Here is a 21,944-nt window from a genome sequence, read left to right on the forward strand (position 1 = left end):
AAAAAAAAAAGCAAAAAAAAATTTAAGCATAAAAAAAAATTGTGTGGATTAGAATCCATCTGCCACTTAACATGCCGTCCAAAGAATTTTGTAAAATAAACTTAAGCAAACCACAAAAAGAATAACTGGAACAACTGAAAGTAAAATTGCCATATACGATCATACAGCCTGATACGTTCACTATAATAAGGCTTGGTTTATATTAAGAAATGTCTGACCTTACTTTAGTTAGCATTATAATAACTCAGAAAATGAAATGAGCTCTCTAAGAACACAATATTTTCTTGTTGTTGTTGAGATGTAGTCTCGCTTTGTAGCCCAGGCTGGAGAGCGGTGGCGGGTCTCGGCTCACTGCAACCCCTACTTCCTGGGTTCAAGCAATTCTCATGCCTCAGCATCCCCAGTAGCTGAGATTACAGGTATGCGCCACCACGCCTGGCTAATTTGTGTATTTTTAGTAGAGGTGGGATTTCACCATGTTGACCAGGCTGATCTTGAACTCCTGGCCTCAAGTGATCTGCCTGCCTTGGTCACCCAAAGTGCTGAGATTACAGGGATGGCCACCAGGCCCAGCCAGAACACAGTATTTTAATCTAAAAGTAAGACATACGGGAGGATCACTTGAGCCCGGGAGGTTGAAGCTGCAATGAGCCAAGACGGCGCCACTGCACTCCAGCCTGGGCAACAGAGCAAGGCCTTGTCTCAGTAAATAAATATATAATTAAATAAACGCATTCATATATATATACACACACAATTCTTATTTGCCAAATAAATAAAAGTAAAATTTTAAATTAAAAAAAGACACATGACATTTACCAATCTAATATTTATATATAACTATATATTACCAATCTAATATTTATATATATTTTGTATAATTCTTAGATAAATTCTAAAAGCTTATCAGGTATAGAAATACTGGAACAAATTTTATAATGTAGTATACAGTTGACCCTTGAACAACATGGATTTGAACTGTGCCAGTACAAGTGATAATGGGTGTGCCTCTCATGGCTCCCCATCTACCTCCTCCACCTCCTTTGCCTCTGCCACCCCTAAGACAGCAAGACCAACCCCTTCTTTCCCTCCTCCTCCTCCTCCTCAGCCTCTTCAACATGAAAATGGAGTGGAAATGATGATCCATTTCCACTTAATTAATAATAAATATATTTCCTTTTCCTTATGATTTTCTTTGTAATATAGTATACAATACTATATTAACACATACAAAATATGTGTTAATCTACTATTTATCATTAAGGCTTCCATTCAACAGTAGGCTATTAGTAGTTAAGTTTTTGGGGAGTCTAAAGTTATATGTGGATTTCCTACTGCACAGGGGGTTGGCACCCCTAACCCACACATCGTTCAAGGCTCAACTGTAGTTCCATCATCTGTACTCCCTTTCCCTGCTGGAGTCTACTTGGCCTCAGTTGCTTTGTGATACATATGGTTCATGCCTTTCTTCTCAATGCCATTCACGAATAGGAGATGCTCTAAAAGGTTTCTTTTGCCTTGGAAGTAGGTAGCTGGTTACTGACTGAATCATTTATTGACAAGGAGTATGTTTAGATTCCATTTCAATAAGGTACAACACACTATCAAGATGGTGAGGTTAGTTTTAAACAAATATGAAAATGCATATCTTACCCACATGCAGGCTTCAATCCTAACTTTTGAGATGATACTCCACAAAGAAATGGTTCCTTCGGTGCCCCCTTCATCTGGACAAATAATCTGATCAGGATAGGGTGGTTCAGGAAAATTAACTGAATTGCATTCATAAGCAGCTAATGTAACTGAGGCTATATGTGGACCCTATAAAACAAATACAAGAAACTTCTGATGAGAGCTATTAAAAAATTATCAATACACGTTATTTTAAAAGTATATTAATTACTGTATAAGAAAAATCTTAGCTTTCAAAGAACAAAAATAATTCTAAATAATTTCAAGATGCCGTTAGTAATATGAAGAAAATAATCCTTCCCAGAATCTCTTCCTGGTTGACTTAAAAAAAATCAGATTTATTGAGGTAAAATTTACACATAATGAGTCACATATTTGAGGTCTACATTTCAATTAGCTTTGACAAATATATTCAGCCATATAACCACAACAATCAAGATACAGAACATTTCCATTACTGCAAAAATGATCCCTTGGCCAGGCACGGCAGCTCACGCCTGTATTCCCACCACTTTGGGAGGCTGAGCCAGGATGACTGCTTGAAGCCAGGAGTTCGAGACCAGCCTGGGCTACAAAGCAAGACCTCATCTCTATAAAAATTTAAAAAATTAGCCACACATTGTGGCATGTGCCTGTAGTCCCAGCTACTCAGGAGACTGAGGCAGGAGGATTGCTTGAGCCCAGGTGTCAGAGGCTGTAGTGAGCTATGATTGTGCCACTGCACTCCAGTCTGGACAATGGAACAAGGCCCCATCCCTTATAAAAAAAAATCCCTTGTGTTCCTCTGTGGCCAATTCCCTCCCTCAAGTCCTAGTCCCTGGCAACCACTGATCTAATTCCTTGCTTGACTTTTATTTTATTTATCTATATTTCTCATTTGTTAGATAATTCCTTTTATTAAAAAAAACTTCCTGAGCCACTGTTCTTTTAGGCACAATTTGAGAATATCACTTTATGTCCTTACTTAAAAACAGCTGGTGATGTACCACCTCATGTAACCTTTCCCAGTGAGATCATAAAGCAAAAATGTAACTGTGAAACCAGTATCAATGAGTTTTACACAATGGTTCCTAAAAGCACAAGATGAGGTGTCTGCATACTAGGGAGTTGGTTAAAATATAAATTCCTGGGTCCCTTAAGCATAGGTTGATAGATGTCCTCTAGCATACAGTAACTAGCAGCCATCAGCTATTATGAAGAGAAATACTTTATTTGTAGAATAAAATTATTTACATATATACACACGAGATTTTATTACTAACTATATTGTGCAAGTATTTCTGAATCTGAAGGTTTCTATTAAAGATTTCTCCAATGATTTTTCATAAATGAGTCAGTCCCACAGAAAAGTAAGTGGGCTCTGTGTATAAGAAAGTATTTTAAGATCACTTAATGAAAGAATCTGTGGTTCAAAGTACATAAAATCTAGTGATAAAAATAAAACTAAGACATTCTCCTATCAAGATAATAAAATTTTGTTTGATGTTAATATACAAAGTTGTTCACACATATGTGATATTTATCTCTAAATAGAATCGGCATTTTCTGTTAAAATAATACTTAAAAAATGAAATCCTTGGCACTAAATCAGTTAATAGTTTTTTCTGGATCAAAAAAATCGATGTGAAGTTTTAGCCTTTGTTCCTCTTTTTGGGGACTTTTAATTCTTGGAAATGCAGAAATATTAAAGTATTAAAATAATTATATAAGATTTTGAAAAGAATACTTTGACTACTTAGGTTTTTGAAAACTTATGATTAACCATGAAATCTACAATCATTTCTTTAAACACCAGGTGCACACAAGAGATTTCACACTCAGGGGAAAAAAGAATTATTTTGTGATACTACAAAAAAACCCCAAAGTTTGTGATATTCAGAATAACTGCATAGTTTGTGAAACATTTCTCCTCATACAATTATAGCTATCAGACGTAATTAAAAAAATAAGAAGAAATCAGCTGTAACTTCCACCTTTACTATTAGAAAACACAAAAGAGACATATGAATGCCAATAAGTGAAAAAGAAGAAAATTTAAGAGTTTGTCCATGCTGTCCCCATGTTGCTGTCCTCTTTGGCTACAGGTAGTCTACAGCTAAAGTTAGAAATGAATTTCAACTGAACAAAAATAAAATTGCCTTGGGAGCTAAAATAATGAGATTTCTGGGATATATAGGAAAGGAAAAGCTATATTTGCATTCCAGAAATATAAAAAATGTATCCTAACAGATTAAACATATTATCCAATAAAATAAAAGTTCTTTATAGTTTTCATTTTTAGTTATTCTGAAAAGGGAAATTTTCAACAATCTGATTTGAGATGTTTTTTCAAGTCTCTGATTTGAGAATTCTTTCTTCTAAAGAAGTCTGTTCATTCACTCAACTAAACTGACATATATTTTCCATAACCACACTAATAAGTCATGATTACTCAGCCTTTGAGGCAGATGTGGTGGTTCCCAGACAAAATGAACATTAACAACTCAGTTTCTTGTCCTTTGTTCATAGTTTAAACTATATTAAGTGATAGGAAACCTCACAAGTTCTATTCAACATTTTAGCTTAATGGTTTCTAAATATAACCAATTTGAATGAAAAAATATGTTTATGTGAAAAATTCAAATAAAAACAAAAAAATTTTTGATTAAAAGTTTTAAAAGTTACACATAATTCAAACTACTTTTAAAGTATATTTTCTAAAAACTACAAGTCTCACTACAATGTAGCAAATATGAGTCACATTTTTAACCATACTAAACAAAGAAACAAGAGGGTAAAGACCCAAACAGCTATAGTATTAATTGAAAAGCCTAACTGGATAAAACCTGCCACAGGATATAAAATTTATATATTTACTGAGCAGCAGGTTCCAACTCTTGTGGGAGCATGGGTTAGGGATCCTGGTCTATGGCTGAAGGTTTTCTGCCTCAGGGCCAGATGAAGTAACGGATACTAGACTTTCATTTCTATAGCAAACAATTAGAAAACTGGACAAAATATATGGGACAATTCTTTTTAGACATTGTACTACAGGCAGTACAGGGCTTTGATTACTAAGAGAAGGGATAAAAATGAAGAAACCATACATCGACTCTGGCTTCTTGTCTGTAGACACATTCCATGCCTGCCAAAAATTCCATGGTCAAAAGAGCAAGAGCCCAAACAAAGCATGTTGCTCCTGCCGAGTTGAGAATGAGATTGGGGTTCACGAGTTCAGGATTCAAGAAGGCTGAGGCAGTCAGAATTTATGAGGCAGTATAACAGAAAAGAGAAAGCTACACAGAGAGAAGGAACTCTAGAAATCTGCACGGGGTCCCCTTCAGACTCTGGCACACAAAGCTGCATTGCATGCTAAGGTGAGACCACAAGTCCAGGCAAAGAACTACTGGGAAAAGAACAATTACTGGGGATTTGTAAACTGACCAATTCCCAGAGTTCACACAGGCCTGGGAAACATTTGTGATCAACCAGCTAGAGTAGAGAGACTCAGCATTCAACCCAGAAAGGTCATGCCTGGGTAGGTACGACCTTTCCTTCTGGTCCTAAGGTGAAAGCTACTCTATCTAGTCTGACCCTAACAGAGTTTAAAACAAGTCTTAAAAAGATCAAGCTGATCCACAGGTAACTTAATTGTCCCCTTCACCCTGCCCCCACATCAATGTTCTATAGTGGAAGACAAACAAAATCCATACAATCAATAATTTAATACTACATATCTAGCATTCAATTAAAAATTACTAGCACTCAGTATTACTAGATATGCAAAGCAGCGAATTATAACTCATAACCAAAAGAAATATTGCTCAATAGAAACAGATCCAGATTTGATGAAAAGTATCAATCCGCAGACTTAAGAAACTGAACAAATCCAGTCAGGATTGACACAAAGAAAATAAAACACATGGGCTGGGTGCGGTGGCTCACACCTGTAATCCCAGCACTTTGGGAGGCCGAGGTGGGTGGATCATGAGGTCAGGAGTTCGAGACTAGCCTGGTCAACATGGTGAAACCTGTCTCTACTAAAAATACAAAAAATCAGCCAGGCGTGGTGGCAAGTGCCTATAATTCCAGCTACTGGGGAGGCTGGGGCAGGAGAATCGCTTGAACCCAGGAGGCAGAGGGTGCGGTGAGCTGAGATCTCACCACTGCACACCAGCACAAAAAAGAAAAGAAAAGAAAACATATAGGCCGGGCATGGTGGCTCACGCCTGTAATCCCAGCGCTTTGGGAGGCCAAGGTGGGTGGATCATGAGGTCAGGAGATTGAGACCATACTGGCCAACATGGTGAAACCCCATCCCTACTAAAAATACAAAAATTAGCTGGGTATGGTGGTGCGCACCTGTAATCCCAGCTACTCGGGAGGCTGAGGCGGGGAATGGCTTGAACCCAGGAGGCGGAGACTGCAGTGAGCCGAGATTGCGCCACTGTACTCCAGCCTGACATCAGAGCAAGATGCCATCTCAAAAAAAGAAAATAGAAAATAAAACGTAATCAAACTGCTAAAAATCATCACAATCATGTCATAATGAAATTGTTATAATTCAATGATAAGAGGAAAAGTCTTAAAAACAATAGAGGAGATAAAAATAAAACATTATCTACAGGGAAAAATAGGTCAGACTTTTCATCAGAAATAATGCAAACCAAAGGACATCAGAATTACTTCTTTAAAATGTCAAAGAAAAAAATACCTGTTAATCTGGGAGCTGGGAAAATATATTTCAAAAAAATATATTTCAAAACAGTACTGTGGGTTTATGACATATGACGAAGTAAAATATACAAGAAGTAAAATGTATGACAACTAAAGCATAAATTATAAATTATGGGAGGAGGAAATGAAGAACACTATTATAAGTTTGTTACATTTTATACAAAATGAGAAAATAATACTTCATTGTTCACCCTGTAAGTTAATGCAGCATATTGCAAACCTTAGGACAACCACTAATTTTTTTTTCTTTTTTTTTTTTGAGAAAGGGTCCTACCCTGTTGCCCAGGCTGGAGGGCAGTAGTGTGATCACAGCTCAGTGGAGTCTTGACTGCCCAGGCTCATGAGATTCTACCTCAGCCTCCCGAGTAGCTGGGACCACAGGCATGCATCACTACACCTAGCTACACCACTAAAAATTTTAACAGAAGTAGAACAAACAAGCAGATAAATTTAATACCAAAAAAAAGAAAACAAAAACACCAAAAAACAAAACAAAACAAACAAACAAACAAACAAAAAACCCCTCAGTCCAAAAGAAGGCAGAGAAAAAAGAAAAAGGAATGAAAAATTAGATATGACAAACAGTTTGGGGGTAGACTTAAACCCAATCATATTGATAACTACATTAATTGCAAATGGACCAAACATATGAATTCAGGCAGACACTGTCACACTGGATTAGTATACGCTGTCTATAAGAAACCCACTTTAAATATTAAGAACCCAGAAAAGAAAGAGTAAAGAGATGGGAAAAGAAAAACCATTTAAAAAATCCATAAAAAAGATAAAGTAGCTAAATTGATATTGGACAAAGTAGATTTAAGGACAAAGAATATTAACAGAGATTCATAGGAACAAATGATAAAAGGTCTAATTCTCAGGAAGTCAGACCAATTCTAAACGTGTATACACCCAATAACAGAGTGTGAAAATACATAAAGCAAAAACTGACAGAACAGAGAAATGAACAAATACCCAATTATAGCTGGAAATTTCTTTATTTTATTTTATTTTTTTTGAGACGGAGTCTCACTCTGTTGCCCAGGCTGGAGTGCAATGGCATGATCTTGGCTCACTGCAATCTTTGCCTCTGGGGTTCAAGCGATTCTCCTGCCTCAGCCTCCCAAGTAGCTGGGGTTACAGGCACCCGCCACCACACCCAGCTAATTTTTGTATTTTTGGTAGAGATGGGTTTTCACCATGTTGGTCAGGCTGGTTTTGAACTCCTGACCTCAGGTGATCCACCCAACTGGGACTGCAGGTGCAAGATACCACACCCAACTAATCTTGTTGTTGTTGTTGTTGAGACAGGGTATCTCATTCCATCACCCAAACTGGAGTGCAGTGGCAAGATCTTGGCTCACTGCAGCCTCAACCTCTCGAGTTCCGGTGATCTTCCCACCCCAGCCTCCTGGGTAGCTGGGACTACAGGTGTACACCACCACGCCTGGCTAATTTTTTGTAGAGATGGGGTTTTGCCTGTTGCCCAGGCTGGTCTCTAACTCTAAGTGATCTACCCGCCTCAGTCTCTCAAAGTGCTGGGATTACAGGTGTAAGCCAGAGTGCCCAGCCCAGCTAATTTTTTTTCATTATTTGTAGACAGGTCTCCCTATGTTGCTTAAACTCCTAGACTCAGGGGATCCTCCTACCAACGCCTCCCAAAGTGCTGGCATTACAGGTGTGAGCCAGCGCACCTGGCCCAGATAATTTTTTTTTGTTATTTTTAGAGATGGGTCCCCCTGTGTTGCCCAGGCTAGTCTCAAACTCCTGGGCTCAAGAGATTCTCCCACCAAGGCCTTCCAAAGTGCTGGGATTACTGGTGTAAGCCACCACACCTGGCTCCATCTAATTTTTCTATTTTTTGTAGAGACAGGGTCTGCCTATGTTGTCCAGGCTGGTCTCAAACTCAGTTCAAGGGATCCTCCTGCCTTGGCCTCCCAAAGCACTCGGATTAGAGGTGAGCCACCATGCCTGGCACATACATAGTTGAAAACTTCAACATCTATATTTCATTAATTGATAGAACAACTACACTGATAATTGTATGGACACAGAAGATTTGAATAACATAGAAAATACCACCCAGCAAGAGCCAAATATATATTATTTTCAAGTACACATGGAATATTTGCCAAGACAGACCATATGCTGTGCTATAAAATTAGTCTGAACACATTTAAAAGGATGTGACATGTGGCAAGGTAAAGATCAATACAGGGAGTACATCTTAAAGGGGCAAACAGGCAAGGCAGGGTGGCTCATGTCTGTATTCTCAGCACTTTGGGAGGCTGAGGTGGGAGACTCACTGGACCCCAGGAGTTTTGAGACCAGCCTGGGTAACATGGTGAGACCCTCCCTCTCAAAACAAAACAAAACAAACAAACAAAAAAATTAGCTGGGTATGGTGGTGTGCACCTGTAGTCCCAGTGAAGTGGGAGGACTGCTTGAGCCTGGGAGGTCAAGGCTGCTGTGAGCTGAGATCGCGCCACTGCACTCCAGCCTGGGCGACAGAGTGAGACCCTGTCTTAAAAAAAAAAAAAAAAAGAAAAGTGGCAAATAAAGGTCTGTTTTATTTTTGGTAACTCAGTATAGTTATTCTAGATGAAGTCAAATCAACAAGATAGCTTGGTTATTTGCAACATATTGGACATCTGGATTTGCTTCATTTCAGAGTTCCATATATCTAGTCTCATGAGCTGTATTACATTATATTTTCCAAAGATTGGTAATGGAATAATTTTGCCTTGTCCAGGATAAAAGATGTAGTGCTTGGCCAGGCAAGAGTATGTCTGGGTGACAGCAAACTATACTTAGATGAAAGGGTAAGATTTCTAGTAAGAGCAGATGTAGGTATTTGTCTGTGGAAAAAGATATTTTATCTTTTAAAAACTCTTTTTACGTAAGTTTAAAAAGTTACATTTCCATGATTTACATTCTTTCATGAGTTTTAGTGATTAGAAAAGTTTTAGTGATTAGAAAAAAACCAAACTGAGATAATTCTATGTAATCAATTTTTACTCTAGCTTCAAGAATAATAATACACTACTAGTTCTTCTAATTAAGAGAAACTTAGAATTCAAAAAAAATTGTCCTAGAAGGGTAAAATCATACAAAACCACATCTATCTATCTATCTATCTATCTATCTATCTATCTATCTATCTACCCATCTCCATCCTAATGTGGTAGTGAAGAGTTTTAAGTAGTTTTCTGATAATAATATAGTATCTATGTTAAGCCCAGAGAAAGAAATCCTTGTGCCACAAACACTAATTAGGGTCATAGTAAGAAAGGGATGAATATATTCATACTTGAATTTGTGAAAAAATCATATTAGTAAAATGATAAACTAGTATGTACACTGCTGCTTAATTTTAAGTAAGTAAAACATTTTCTGGATTTTGAACTTTTCAAGTTCTTTGGATTTATACTATAGCGGCTCATGATTTACTATAATTGTACCTTCTTCACACACTTTGTAGCATTTAAAGGATTGAAAAGGTTATACTCATTTCTATGTTTCATCAAGAAAAACAGTATACCATCCAAAAGACCAGAGACAGAATACTGTTGGGTTTACTTTAGGGTCCTTTCTTACAGAGATATCTTTTAAAAATGAAAGACCTAAAATGTTCATATTAATTATTAGCCTAATTTAGGCAAGTATATTTATCAACCAAGATGAAGAATACAACATCACATAGTGTGTGTCTGAGTATTTTTAAGGAAGGCAAGCAGACAAAACAGACAGACAGACATTCTTCCACTCTAGACGGCTCCCTCAGAACTGATAAAACATTCCTAAAGACTGGAGTTGTTTGGACAACATCTGTAATGTCAATTCATAGCCTAATCCATCATCTATACACAGAAGTCAAGTGAGATCCCAAAGGCAAAATTTCCAATTAGTTTTGTCTGGAAAGTTTAGGGCAAAGGTAATAAAATCAAGAATCCTGTGCTGATTCACTGGGAAAACATTTATTTGCCACACTTCTTCACTGAGGAACAAAAGCAGTCAGTGGTTAGTCTGGAATGTGATTCATTAGGAATATCTGGGTGATAAATAAACAAAAAAAGATGACAAATGGTTGTTTGTATGACTTGCAAAACCTTTGTTTTCTTTCAGCGGACTTCAGAAACCCTTTTGCAAACACAGGAATTCTCTTCAGAATTTTTTTAATCATTGTTTTTCTCATTAGAGTCAGAAAACAAGGTTATGGTCTACAGCAAATAATTCTAGAAGGCTAGAGTGTAAAATATCGATTCCCAATGGGCACTGACAAGTTTAACCAGTGTTTATATTCTTTTTGTGAAGAAGGTCCCAAGTTATGCCTCTGGTCTCTCTTAACAAAATGCAGTACAGGCTGGGAACCGTGTCTCATGCTTGTAATCCTAACACTTTGAGAGGCCGAGGCAGCAGGATCACTTGAGCCCAGGAGTTCGAGACTAGCCCGGACAACACAGTGAGATTCCGTCTCTACTAAGAAAAAATATTAGCCCAGTGTGGTGGCATATGCCTGCAGTCCCAGCTACTTGGGAGGCTGAGATGGGAGGACCACTCGAGCCCAGGAGTTCAAGGTTGCAGTGAGCTATGATCATGCCACTGCACTCCAGCCTGAGCGACAGAGCAAGACCCTGTTTCAAAAAAAAACCAAAAACCAAAACAAAAAACAAAGAAACAAACTGTCAAAAAGCAGTAACCGGGGCATGCATTAATGTGGATTTCAGTTTTCTAAATCTGTTGGTAAATTACTGTTGGTAACTTCTATCTCCTCCTTTGTTTAACAAAAAGCCTAATAATGCCTGTTACCTAGGTCATAGGGTAGAAATATGAGATTATACTATAAAAGTGCAAATGTAAAATTGCTGGCCAAAACAAAAGAAATATGAACTCTACAGTATTAGTTCATGCTCCAAGTCATAAGGTACTGTCTTTGAAGCTATTTTTATTATATTGAATTAATCCATACTAAAAGGCATGTTTGGCCAGGTGTGGTGGCTCACGCCTGTAATCCCAGCAGTTTGGGAGGCTGAGGCGGGCGGATCACTTGAGGTCAGGAGTTCGAGACCAGCCTGGCCAACACTGTGAAACCCCGTCTCTACTAAAAATACAAAAAATTAGCCAGGTGTGGTGGCGCATGATTGTAGTCCCAACTACTCAGGAGGCTGAGGCAGGAGAATCACTTGAACATGGGAGATGGAGTTTGCCGTGAGCCAAGATCGTGCCATTGCACTCCAGCCTGGGCGACAGAGTGAGTCTCCGTCTAAAAAAAAAAAAGAAAAAGAAGGCATGTTTCACCTTTGTTCTTTAGACCCAAGCAACTTTTGATCATACAGTTGACTTAAGTATTCAAGAGAAATGAACTACATATTTATGAGAGAGCTGTTAAAAAAAGGGGGGGGGGCTAGTATACATTGTTTAAAATGTATGCTCAACAACAAATTTAGGCTAAACTAAATTTTCTTGGCTTTCATTTAAGCATACATTAATAAACTTAAGGGCAGGAAGTTACCCAGTCTGTGCATACCCCTTTTCCTTGGCAAAAACCCAGCCCGATGTCCTGAAGACCTTGGTTTCTTCTTTTGATGTGGTGATGCTCAGCAGAGTTAATATATGAGTCATTCCTTAGGGGAAGACAGGGAGAAGAGCTTTCATGCCTTCATCAAACAAAAGGCAAATAGATTTTTTTCTAAGAAGGGTCTGTTGGTCTTCCTGAAACAGCACTGAGTCACTGCATGCTTATAGCCATAGTTATAAGTGTCTGGTATCAAGTCATACCAGAGCCTTAACTTTTGGTAATTTCTTTTTTGTCTTAAAAGGAGGATAGACAAATGAGCAATAAAGCAATAGTCAGAAGTCAAGCTGAATTGATAGGGAAGAAGCTGGCTAACAATTTTTTTAAAAAAGAATGATTCCACTTTACGGTATTAACTACTACAATATTTCACTTACTGAAACTATTTCACTATTTTATTTCAACCCATATCAATGCAGTTTTCCAAATAATATTTACTTTTAGCAATAGCCAAGAGTCAAAAAGTATCAGAAATGTCTATACTAAGGAAAAAACAGCTTTTAAAAAGTGCAGAATACTATACAGTACTTCCTCCTTAGGGTGCCATATACAGAGGAGGTCATAAATATGAAAAAGCAATTAAGATGTCAGATTTTTTAAATGTATAATTTTTTTGTTTTCTTTTTAGTCATCAATTGACCTGCACTTCAGGGTAAATGTACAATTTTTAACACATATTTTAATAACGAAATAATCCCAAACTTTAAAGCAGAAACAGGCTCTGAATCTTACACAGGGGCACATATCTCACAACTTTCTTTGTATCTAATTTATAAGAAAAAGTACTTTTTTTCTATAAAAATGGTCATATGAAACAAATGGCTCACAGATATCATTCAAAGGATAACACCTTGATGTTACAGCTTCTAATAAAACCTGATCTATTCTACAATGTAACTAAATAGTTCCCAACTTTTCTACTTCCAAACTGCTTCTAGAAAGTAAAACTAACACTTTAAACATGAGAAAATCCAGTGGTTAAAATATATGGCAAACAGAAAAATTGTAAAATATATTCAGCCTTCTACTTATAGCTAAATATTTGGGTATGTTTTTAAATTATAAAATGATTGTCGATCGTTTTTCTTCTCTTTACAGTTCTTTGTCTAGAAGCTGGGCTTAATTGAAAGGGATATAGGGCTTTGTGAAGTCTTTTGTCAGGAAACTGCTCCATCTAGTGTCAAAAATTGTACATACATCACATTATATAGGAGAGTAAATTGTAGCCCATGGATTCCTTTGCTATTAAGAACAGGCTTTATAAATCCTTAATGTTACATACAGTTTACAAATGGTTCTTTAATCATCTTTTTGTCTTGTAACTTGATGAATCATAATGTACATGCATATAAGGAGCATGTCCAAAATACATTTCTCATAATCAAGTACCAAAGTTGCTGTTTTTGTTAACCTGGTTAATTACAGAATTATGAATCATATTTCTGTTAGTGGGAAATAATTACAAGGTGGCTACTGAAATAACCCCATCACTTCTCCTAATTGTGTACAACATCTAAACTTTTTTTTTTCTTGAGACAGAGTCTCATTCTGTCGCCCAGGCTAGAGTGCACTGGCGCGATCATAACCTCCTTTGGCTCAAGCGATTCTCCAACCTTGGCCTCAACCTCCACCTGAGTAGCTGGGACTACAGGAGCATGCCACTACACCTGGCTAATTAAAATTTTTTTTTTGTAGAGACGGGGTCCCACTAGGTTGACCAGGCTGGTATGGTCTTGAACTCCCAGCCTCAAGTGATCCTCCTGCCTTGGCCTCCCAAAGTGCTGGGAATACAGGTGCGAGCCACTGCACCTGGCCTAAGCTTTTTAGAAATAAATTTTATTGTGCATAATTGAGGCTTACAATATGTTGTTATAGTATACATACAGATAACAAAATGGTTATACTATAGTAAAGCAAATTAACATGTCTATCATCTTACATAGCTTTTTAAAAATAAGAACAGCTAAAAATCTACTTAACAAAAATCCCTAATCCATTATAATTTTACAACAGTGGTACCTTAGATCTTTAGACCTGTTCATCCTACACGTGACATCTAAACTTAATCCATAAGTTATTTATTCCTCAAAATGGTTGCAATCTTGTAAAATCTGGTATTTAAGAGGAATTGAACATACCAATGGTTACATGAAACTGGAACCAAATCTTCCTGTCATCAGACAGCTCATTTAGAAGAAATTCTTCTGCTTTTCCCTTCATAAAAAGCTTTTTCTTTTTATTCTTAATTTTTTTATACAACTCATATATGCACAACTATATTCTTTGCTAAAGCATCATGTGAAACCTGTTATTTCTTGATCAAGAAGAGAGAAATTATAGTACTTATTTGGCAAATGGGTGAACCAAATACACAGATATCATACAAAAATCCTTAGAAGACAGCTAGCTCTCTCATTAAGGCTCCCAGGCTCACTATGTCTCTTCCAGTGTACTACTGTCATTCAATGAGTTGGAGCAGGGGTTAACACACTACAAACTGCAGACCAAATCCAGCCTGCTACCTGTTTTTATGAATAAAGTTTTACCAGAAAACGGCCACATTCACTCATTTATGTACTGTCTATGATTGCTTTCTCATTACAGTACTCATTATGTACTGTCTATGAGCATTTCTCATTTCTCATAAATGCTCACTCATTTATGTACTGTCTATGATTGCTTTCTCATTACAGTGACAGATCTGAGTAGTTGCACAGAGACTGGATAGCCCACGATGTGTAAATAGCTATGGATCTGACCCTTTACAGAAAAAGTGAGGCCGGATACAGTGGCTCATGCCTGTAATCCTAGCACTTTAGGAGGCTGAGGCGAGAGGATCTCTTGAACCGAGGAGTTTGAGACCAGCCTGGGCAACATGGAGAGACCCCGTTTCTACCCCTAAAAAAAAAACAGCTGCGTGTAGTGGTGTGCACCTGTAGTCCCAGCTACTTGGGAGGCTGAGGTGGGAGGATCTCTTGAGCCCAGGAGGTTGAGGCTACAGCGGGCCATATTCATGCCACTGTACTCCAGCCTGGCAACAGAGAGAAACCCTGTCTCAAAAAAGAAACGAAGATAAAAGAAAATGAAAAAGAGAAAGTATGCTCTCTAGCCCTAGGTTAGACTTTTTTTTTTTTTTTTTTGAGATGGAGTTTTGCTCTTGTTGCCCAGGTTGGAGAGCAATGGCGCCATCTCGGCTCACTACAACCTCCGCCTCTCCCGTTCAAACAATTATCTCGCCTCAGCCTCCTGAGTATCTGGGATTACAGGTGCCCCCTCAACCACGCCCAGCTAATTTTTGTATTTTTAGTAGAGACAGGGTTTCACTATGTTGGCCAGGCTGGTCTCAAACTCCTGACCTCAGGTGATCCACCCACCACAGCTTCCCAAAGTGCTGGGATCACAGGCATGAGCCACCGCGCCCGGTCTAGACCATTATTAAGATAGAAATTTTGACTCACAAAAACAGGCTGCATAGAGATGAACCAAAGGGGTCAACAGCAGCTATGTTCTCTTTATGCAAACATTAACTTACTATTCTTACTCTGGATATAATTTCCGCTACACGAGAGAATAAATAAGCATTCCTGATCGCTCATGTACCGGATCTTCTAAAAGGTAACCTGAACGCTTGCTAAGACTAAAATAAATCTGTCAATGGATTTTGGGGAATTAATATGCAATAAGAGTGCTTAAAAGGTGCTACCTGGCCGATCACGAGGTCAGGAGATCAAGACCATCCTGGCTAACACGGTGAAACCCCGTCTCTACTGAAAATACAAAAAATTAACCGGGCGTCCCAGCTACTCGGGAGGCTGAGGCAGGGGAATGGCGTGAACCCGGGAGGCGGAGCTTGCAGTGAGCCAAGATTGCACCACTGCACTCCAGCCTGGGCGACAGAGCGAGACTCCGTCTCCAAAAAAAAAAAAAAAAAAAAGGTGCTATCTTGGAAAAATCTGCCAGCCCCAGAAGCTTCTTTGCACCTAATCTACATACAAACTCAAATAAGGTAAATGAATGAAATTTGTAACTTGCACTACTTGCCAGGCAAAATTTGTTCAAGGTAGATATCAAATGAATGAACAAAAATATGCCTGCATAAGAACTAAAAACAGAGGAAATGCAGTTTACAAATGCTATTAATTTCTAATTTATTTAATATTCTTTATTTCAAAGTACAATATATCTCACTATAAAGATAAACCAGAGACATAAGCATATTAGCATATGTTGAATAAAATTATTTTAAAAATCACTCATTGTGGGCTGGGCGTGGTGGCTCATGCCTGTAATCCCAGCACTTTGGGAGGCCGAGGTGGGTGGATCACCTGAGGTCAGGAGGTCGAGGCCAGCCTGGCCAACATGGTGAAACCCCATTTCTACAAAAATTAGCCGGGTGTGGTGGTGGACACCTATAATCTCAGCTACTTGGGAGTGTGAGGCAGGAGAATCACTTGAACCCAGGAGGCAGAGATTGCAGTGAGCCGAGTTCGCACCACTGCACTCCAGCCTGGGCAATAAGAGCGAAACTCCATCTCAAAAAAAAAAAAAAAATTATTCATTGTACCTATTTTTTGTCTAAATTTAAGTAAATTGAATGCAAAGAGCATAATAAAATGTTTACACAGCAAGAAGTAGATGCACTTATTTGCTGGAGAAATAAAACGATGTACTAATATTTAATATAAAACTGTTATGCAAATTAAGAAAAAGCTATATATAGATTAGGTCATTTTTCATCAACTGTCACAAATAAGACTCAGATGTTAGGAACAGACTGTTTTGCCAATAAAAGAAGTCAAATTATTCTATCTCTCATAGGCTTTGCAAAGATTCTATTTTACATTAATATATTCAACATATATTTGTTGAGCACCTATTGAGTACTAGGCTCTGTTCTAGACAGTTGGAATACAACAGTAAGTTAAGTAGAGGTAATGTAAAACCTAGGATGATTTTACTTTCCTCCAGACAAGTTTGCTTCTAGTGGGTAGACGGGCTGGGCCACTTACAGTTCTAAGAAGATAATAAGATTATTTGAACTTGAGGCAGGGCATGGTGGCTCATGCCTGTAATCGCAGCACTTTGGGAGGCTGAGGGGGGCTGATCAATTGAGGTCAGAATTCGAGACCAGCCTGGCCAACATGGTGAAACCCCGTCTCTACTAAAACTACAAAAACTAGCCAGGTGTGGTGGTACATGCCTGTAATCCCACCTACTTGGGAGGCTGAGACATGAGAATCACTTGAACCCAGGAGGTGGAGGTTGCAGTGAGCTGAGATCACACCACTGCACTCCAGTTTGGGTGACGAGCGAGACTCTGTCTCAAAAAAAAAAAAAAAGATTATTTAACTTGAGCTTCAGTACCCATGAAAGCTGATTTATATCTAGTTCATCACATCTTTTAAAGTACGGCCCTTTAGAGTTCAAATTCAAAGCCTGCAGGTTTATCAGGGCCTATCCTTGGCCAGTCTTTCTTCTTTGAGTTTCCTGTATAACTTAGATCTTGGTCTTATAATTCTTTTACTCTCTTTAAACATATATACAAATACTCATATATACATATACTCACCTTTAAATATATATTTAAAAATTTATCAGCTGGGTATGGTGGCTCACGCCTGTAATTCCAGCACTTTGGGAGGCTGAGGTAGGCGGATCACGAGGTCAGGAGTTCAAGGCCAGCCTGACCAACACGGTGAAACCCCGTCTCTAATAAAAATACAAAAAAAAAAAATAGCCAGGCTTGGTAGCGGGCGCCTGTAATCCCAGCTACTGGGGAGGCTGAGGCAGGAGAAACACTTGAACCTAGGAAGCAGAGGTTGCAGTGAGCCGAGATCACACCACTGCACTCCAGCCTGGGTGACAGAGTGAGACTCTGTCTCAAAAAAAAATAATAATAATAATAATAAATTTATCCACTCTTTTAAGAAACTTTTATGGGAGAGTTGGTCCAAATTGCCTAGTCATCATTGTTGGAAATGAAAGGATCAGTGGTTTTCAATTATTCTATAACACTGTACTGAAATCAATTGTGGGAAATGTTCCTAATTTGTTAAGACTAGCTAAAGCATATAAATTGAAAATTATTACATTTCAAAAATAAATCAGAGTAAGAATAGTGATATTGCTAATTATAATAGCAGCAATCATTTATTGAATACCTTGCATTTACTAGGTACTGAGCTGAAAATTGTACAAGTAATTTCATTAATCCTCAAAACAGTCTTATCAGACGGGTACTATTATTATCACTCCCATTTACAGCTGAATGACTGAGGTTTAAAAGTTAAGAAATTTGCCAAATATCACACAGCTAGTAACCTAGCTGTTTGACTCTGAAGAGGCCCTATTTCCTATCATAGGAATGAAGGATTTAATGAAAGATTTTATTCTTTTAACAAAATTGGTTTCAATCACTTGCATATTCCTGAACAGTAAAGAAAAGATTGGACTTAAAGTTAGTATGTTTGGTATTACACCTGACACTGGGCATACCATAGGAGTTATGTCCTGCATGTAAATATGTGTATCAATGTTGTGGGAAGTCAGGGATCCCAAACAGACAGACCGGCTGAAACCATGGCAGAAGAACCTGGATTGTGAAGATTTTATGGACATTTATTAGTTCCCCAAATTAATACTTTTGTAATTTCTTAGGCCTGTCTTTACTGCAATCTCTAAACATAAATTGTAAAGATTTCATGGACACTTATCACTTCCCCAGTCAATACCCTTGTGATTTCCTATGCCTGTCTTTACTTTAATCTCTTAATCCTGTCAGCCGAGAAGGATGTATATCATCTCAGGACCCTGTAATAATTGCGTTAACTACACAAATTGTACAGCATATGTGTTTGAGCAATATGAAATGTGGGCACCCTGAAAAAAGAACAGGATAACAGCAATTGTTCAGGGAATAAGAGAGATAACCTTAAACTCTGACCGCCAGTGAGCCGGGCAGAACAGAGCCATATTTCTCTTCTTTCAAAAGCAAATGGGAGAAATATCGTTGAATTCTTTTTCTCAGCATGGAACGTCCCTGAGAAAGACAATGCGCACCTAGGGGCAGGTCTCTGAACTGGCCCCTCCGGGACGTACCTGTCTCTTATGGTCGAGATTGCAGAGGTGAAATAAACTCCAGTCTCCCATAGTGCTCCTAGGCTTATTAGGAAGAGGAAATTCCCACCTAATAAATTTTGGTCAGACCGGTTGATCTCAAAACCCTGTCTCCTGATAAGATGTTATCAATGACAATAGTGCCCGAAACTTCATTAGCAATTTTAATTTCGCCTCGGTCCTGTGGTCCTGTGATCTCGCCCTGCCTCCACTTGCCTTGTGATATTCTATTACCCTGTTAAGTACTTGATGTCTGTCACCCACACCTATTCGCACACTCCCTCCCCTTTTGAAAATCCCTAATAAAAACTTGCTGGTTTTTGTGGCTTGTGGGGCATCATGGATCCTACCAATGTGTGATGTCTCCCCCAGACGCCCAGCTTTAAAATTTCTCTCTTTTGTACTCTGTCCTTTTATTTCTCAAGCCAGCCGACGCTTAGGAAGAGAAAAGAACCTACGTGATTATCGGGGAAGGTCCCCCAATACATCAAAATGAAAGGAAAGGCTTTTTTTTTTTTTGAGACGGAGTCTCACTCTGTTCCCCAGGCTGGAGTGCAGTGGCACCATCTTGGCTCACTGCAAGCTCCGCCTCCCGGGTTCACGCTATTCTCCTGCCTCAGCCTCCCAAGTAGCTGGGACTACAGGCGCCCGCCACCACACCTGGCTAATTTTTTGTATTTTTAGTAGAGACGGGGTTTCACCGTGTTAGCCAAGATGGTCTCGATCTCCTGACCTCGTGATCTGCCTGCCTCGGCCTCCCAAAGTGCTGGGATTACAGGCGTAAACTACCGCGCCTGGCTGGAAAGACTTTTTTTTTAAGAGACAGGGTCTCGCTCTGTAACACAGGCTGGAGTGCAGTGGGACAATCATAGCTCACCACAGCCTTAAACTCCTGGGCTCAAGTAGTCTTCCCACCTCAACTTCCTGAGTAGCTAGGACTATAGGTGTACACCCCCACACCCAGCTAATTAAAATAATTTTTTTTTTTAAGAAATGGGGTCTTGGCCAGGCACTGTGGCTCATGTCTGTAATCCTAGCACTTTGGGAGGCCAAAGCAGGTGGATCACTCGAGGTTAGGAGTTCAAGACCTGCCTGGCTAACATGGTGAAACCCCGTCTCTACTAAAAATACAAAAATTAGCTGGGCGGTAGTGGCATGCGCCTGTAATCCCAGCTACTTAGGAAGCTGAGGCAGGAGAATCACTTGAGCCTGGGAGGCAGAGGTTGTGGCGAGCCGAGATTGTGCCACTGTACTCCAGCCTGGGCAACAGAGTGAGACTCCATCTTAAAAAAAAAAAAAAAAAGAAAGAAAGAAAGAAAGAAAGAAAAAAAACCGGGGTCTTGCTTTGTTGCCCAGACTGGTCTTAAACTCCTGGCCTCAAGTGATCCCCCTGCCCCCCTCTCCCAATGTGCTGGGATTACAGGCATAAGCTGGCCAGAAAGGCAGATTATTAACTGCTGAACTAATTAATGAATGAATGTGAGAAACTATTAAGAAATGCCCTTTTTACTTACATGCGTAAACTGGTTTTAGGCAGGCATGAATACAAGTAAATAACAGAATATGTCTCCTGGCTTAGTAGAGCCATTTGATGGCTTGGTTTTTGGGTGAAGTTGCTCTACACACATATATTTATCCAGACTAGAAACTGCAAATACAATACAGTATATTGGCTGTATTAGCAATGCCACCTAGTGGCAGCCAAATATAGATATATTTTGAAAAAAGTTGTAGAAGAATGGTTCTTAACATTTCACAGTCTTTGGAGAATCTGATGAATACTATAGGTTCTTTCTTGCTAGAAAAAAAGCTTATTTGCAATGATGCATAACAAGTACAGTGCTTTGGGAAATTAACAGGCCTCCTGAAACCCACTTTTTAATTATTAAAATTAACAGAACAAAGCAAGTAACCTAGTAGCCCAACAAACTCTCCGTAAGCCATCGGCAGAAAAAATTTATTTACTTCCCCTTCATCTCCTCCTTTCTGGTTAGCAACCACTATTCTTGCATAAACAGTATCTTAACTTGTCCCTCTGGGCTAGGTACTTGGTCTCTGCAAATTACTTGATTTACACTTTACTGAAATCAATTTACAAAACTTGATGGTTAGTAATTTTTCCCTGATGATTTTCATTAAATTTACTGATCAAATAAACACTAACTTTTATTTGTAACATTTAAAGAAGTGATGAGGACTTCTAAGACATCTTAATTTCAAGTTATAACCTTTCAGTTATATCTAAAAATATTACCAGGCATGTTGGCTCACGCCTGTAATCCCAGTACTTTGGGAGGCTGAGGCGGGTGGATCACCTGAGGCCAGGAGTTCAAGACCAGCCCAGCCAACATGGCAAAATCCTGTCTCTACTAAAAATACAAAAATTAGCTGGGTGTGGTGGTACACACCTATAATTCCAGCTACTTGGGAAGCTGAGGCACTATAATTGCTTGAACCTGGGAGGCGGTGGTTGTAGTGAGCTGAGATCACAGCACTGCACTCCAGCCTGGGTGTCAGAGAGAGATGCTATCTGAATAAATAAATAAATAAAAATATAAATGAAATTGTTTACGGATAAATTTAAGACAAATTCTCCATTTTAAAGCCAAACACGTAGGTATCTAATATTTTAGGAAATTTAGTAAGTCTTTTAGGTGACTAGTATACAACCAATTATAACTTACTAAATGATACTTCCAAAAAAAAATACCTTCCGCACTCTAGGAATCATTCATTCTAAACACAAATTTCAAAAACCTAACTGGGAAATTTTGCCTATTCAGAAAAAAATTCGTATTTCACTTTTAAGCTATGATTTCCAGTAAAGAGAGCCATAATAAATAAT

General features: G+C 38.6%; 1 protein-coding gene across 3 annotated transcripts in view; it reads right to left on the reverse strand.

Moving 5' to 3' along the window:
• The window catches only part of VMP1 (vacuole membrane protein 1), a 135,347-nt gene that overhangs the window by 75,552 nt on the left and 37,851 nt on the right, over positions 1–21,944 (reverse strand). For all 3 annotated transcript variants that reach the window (XM_054459516.2, XM_054459512.2, XM_054459514.2), the window contains one exon: positions 1,654–1,821. In XM_054459516.2, the coding sequence (XP_054315491.1) occupies positions 1,654–1,821 (168 nt within the window). The remainder of the gene's footprint in view (positions 1–1,653; positions 1,822–21,944) is intronic.

The sequence above is a fragment of the Pongo pygmaeus genome, chromosome 19 (genome assembly GCF_028885625.2).
Source record: "Pongo pygmaeus isolate AG05252 chromosome 19, NHGRI_mPonPyg2-v2.0_pri, whole genome shotgun sequence".
NCBI classification, from domain to species: Eukaryota; Metazoa; Chordata; class Mammalia; order Primates; family Hominidae; genus Pongo; species Pongo pygmaeus.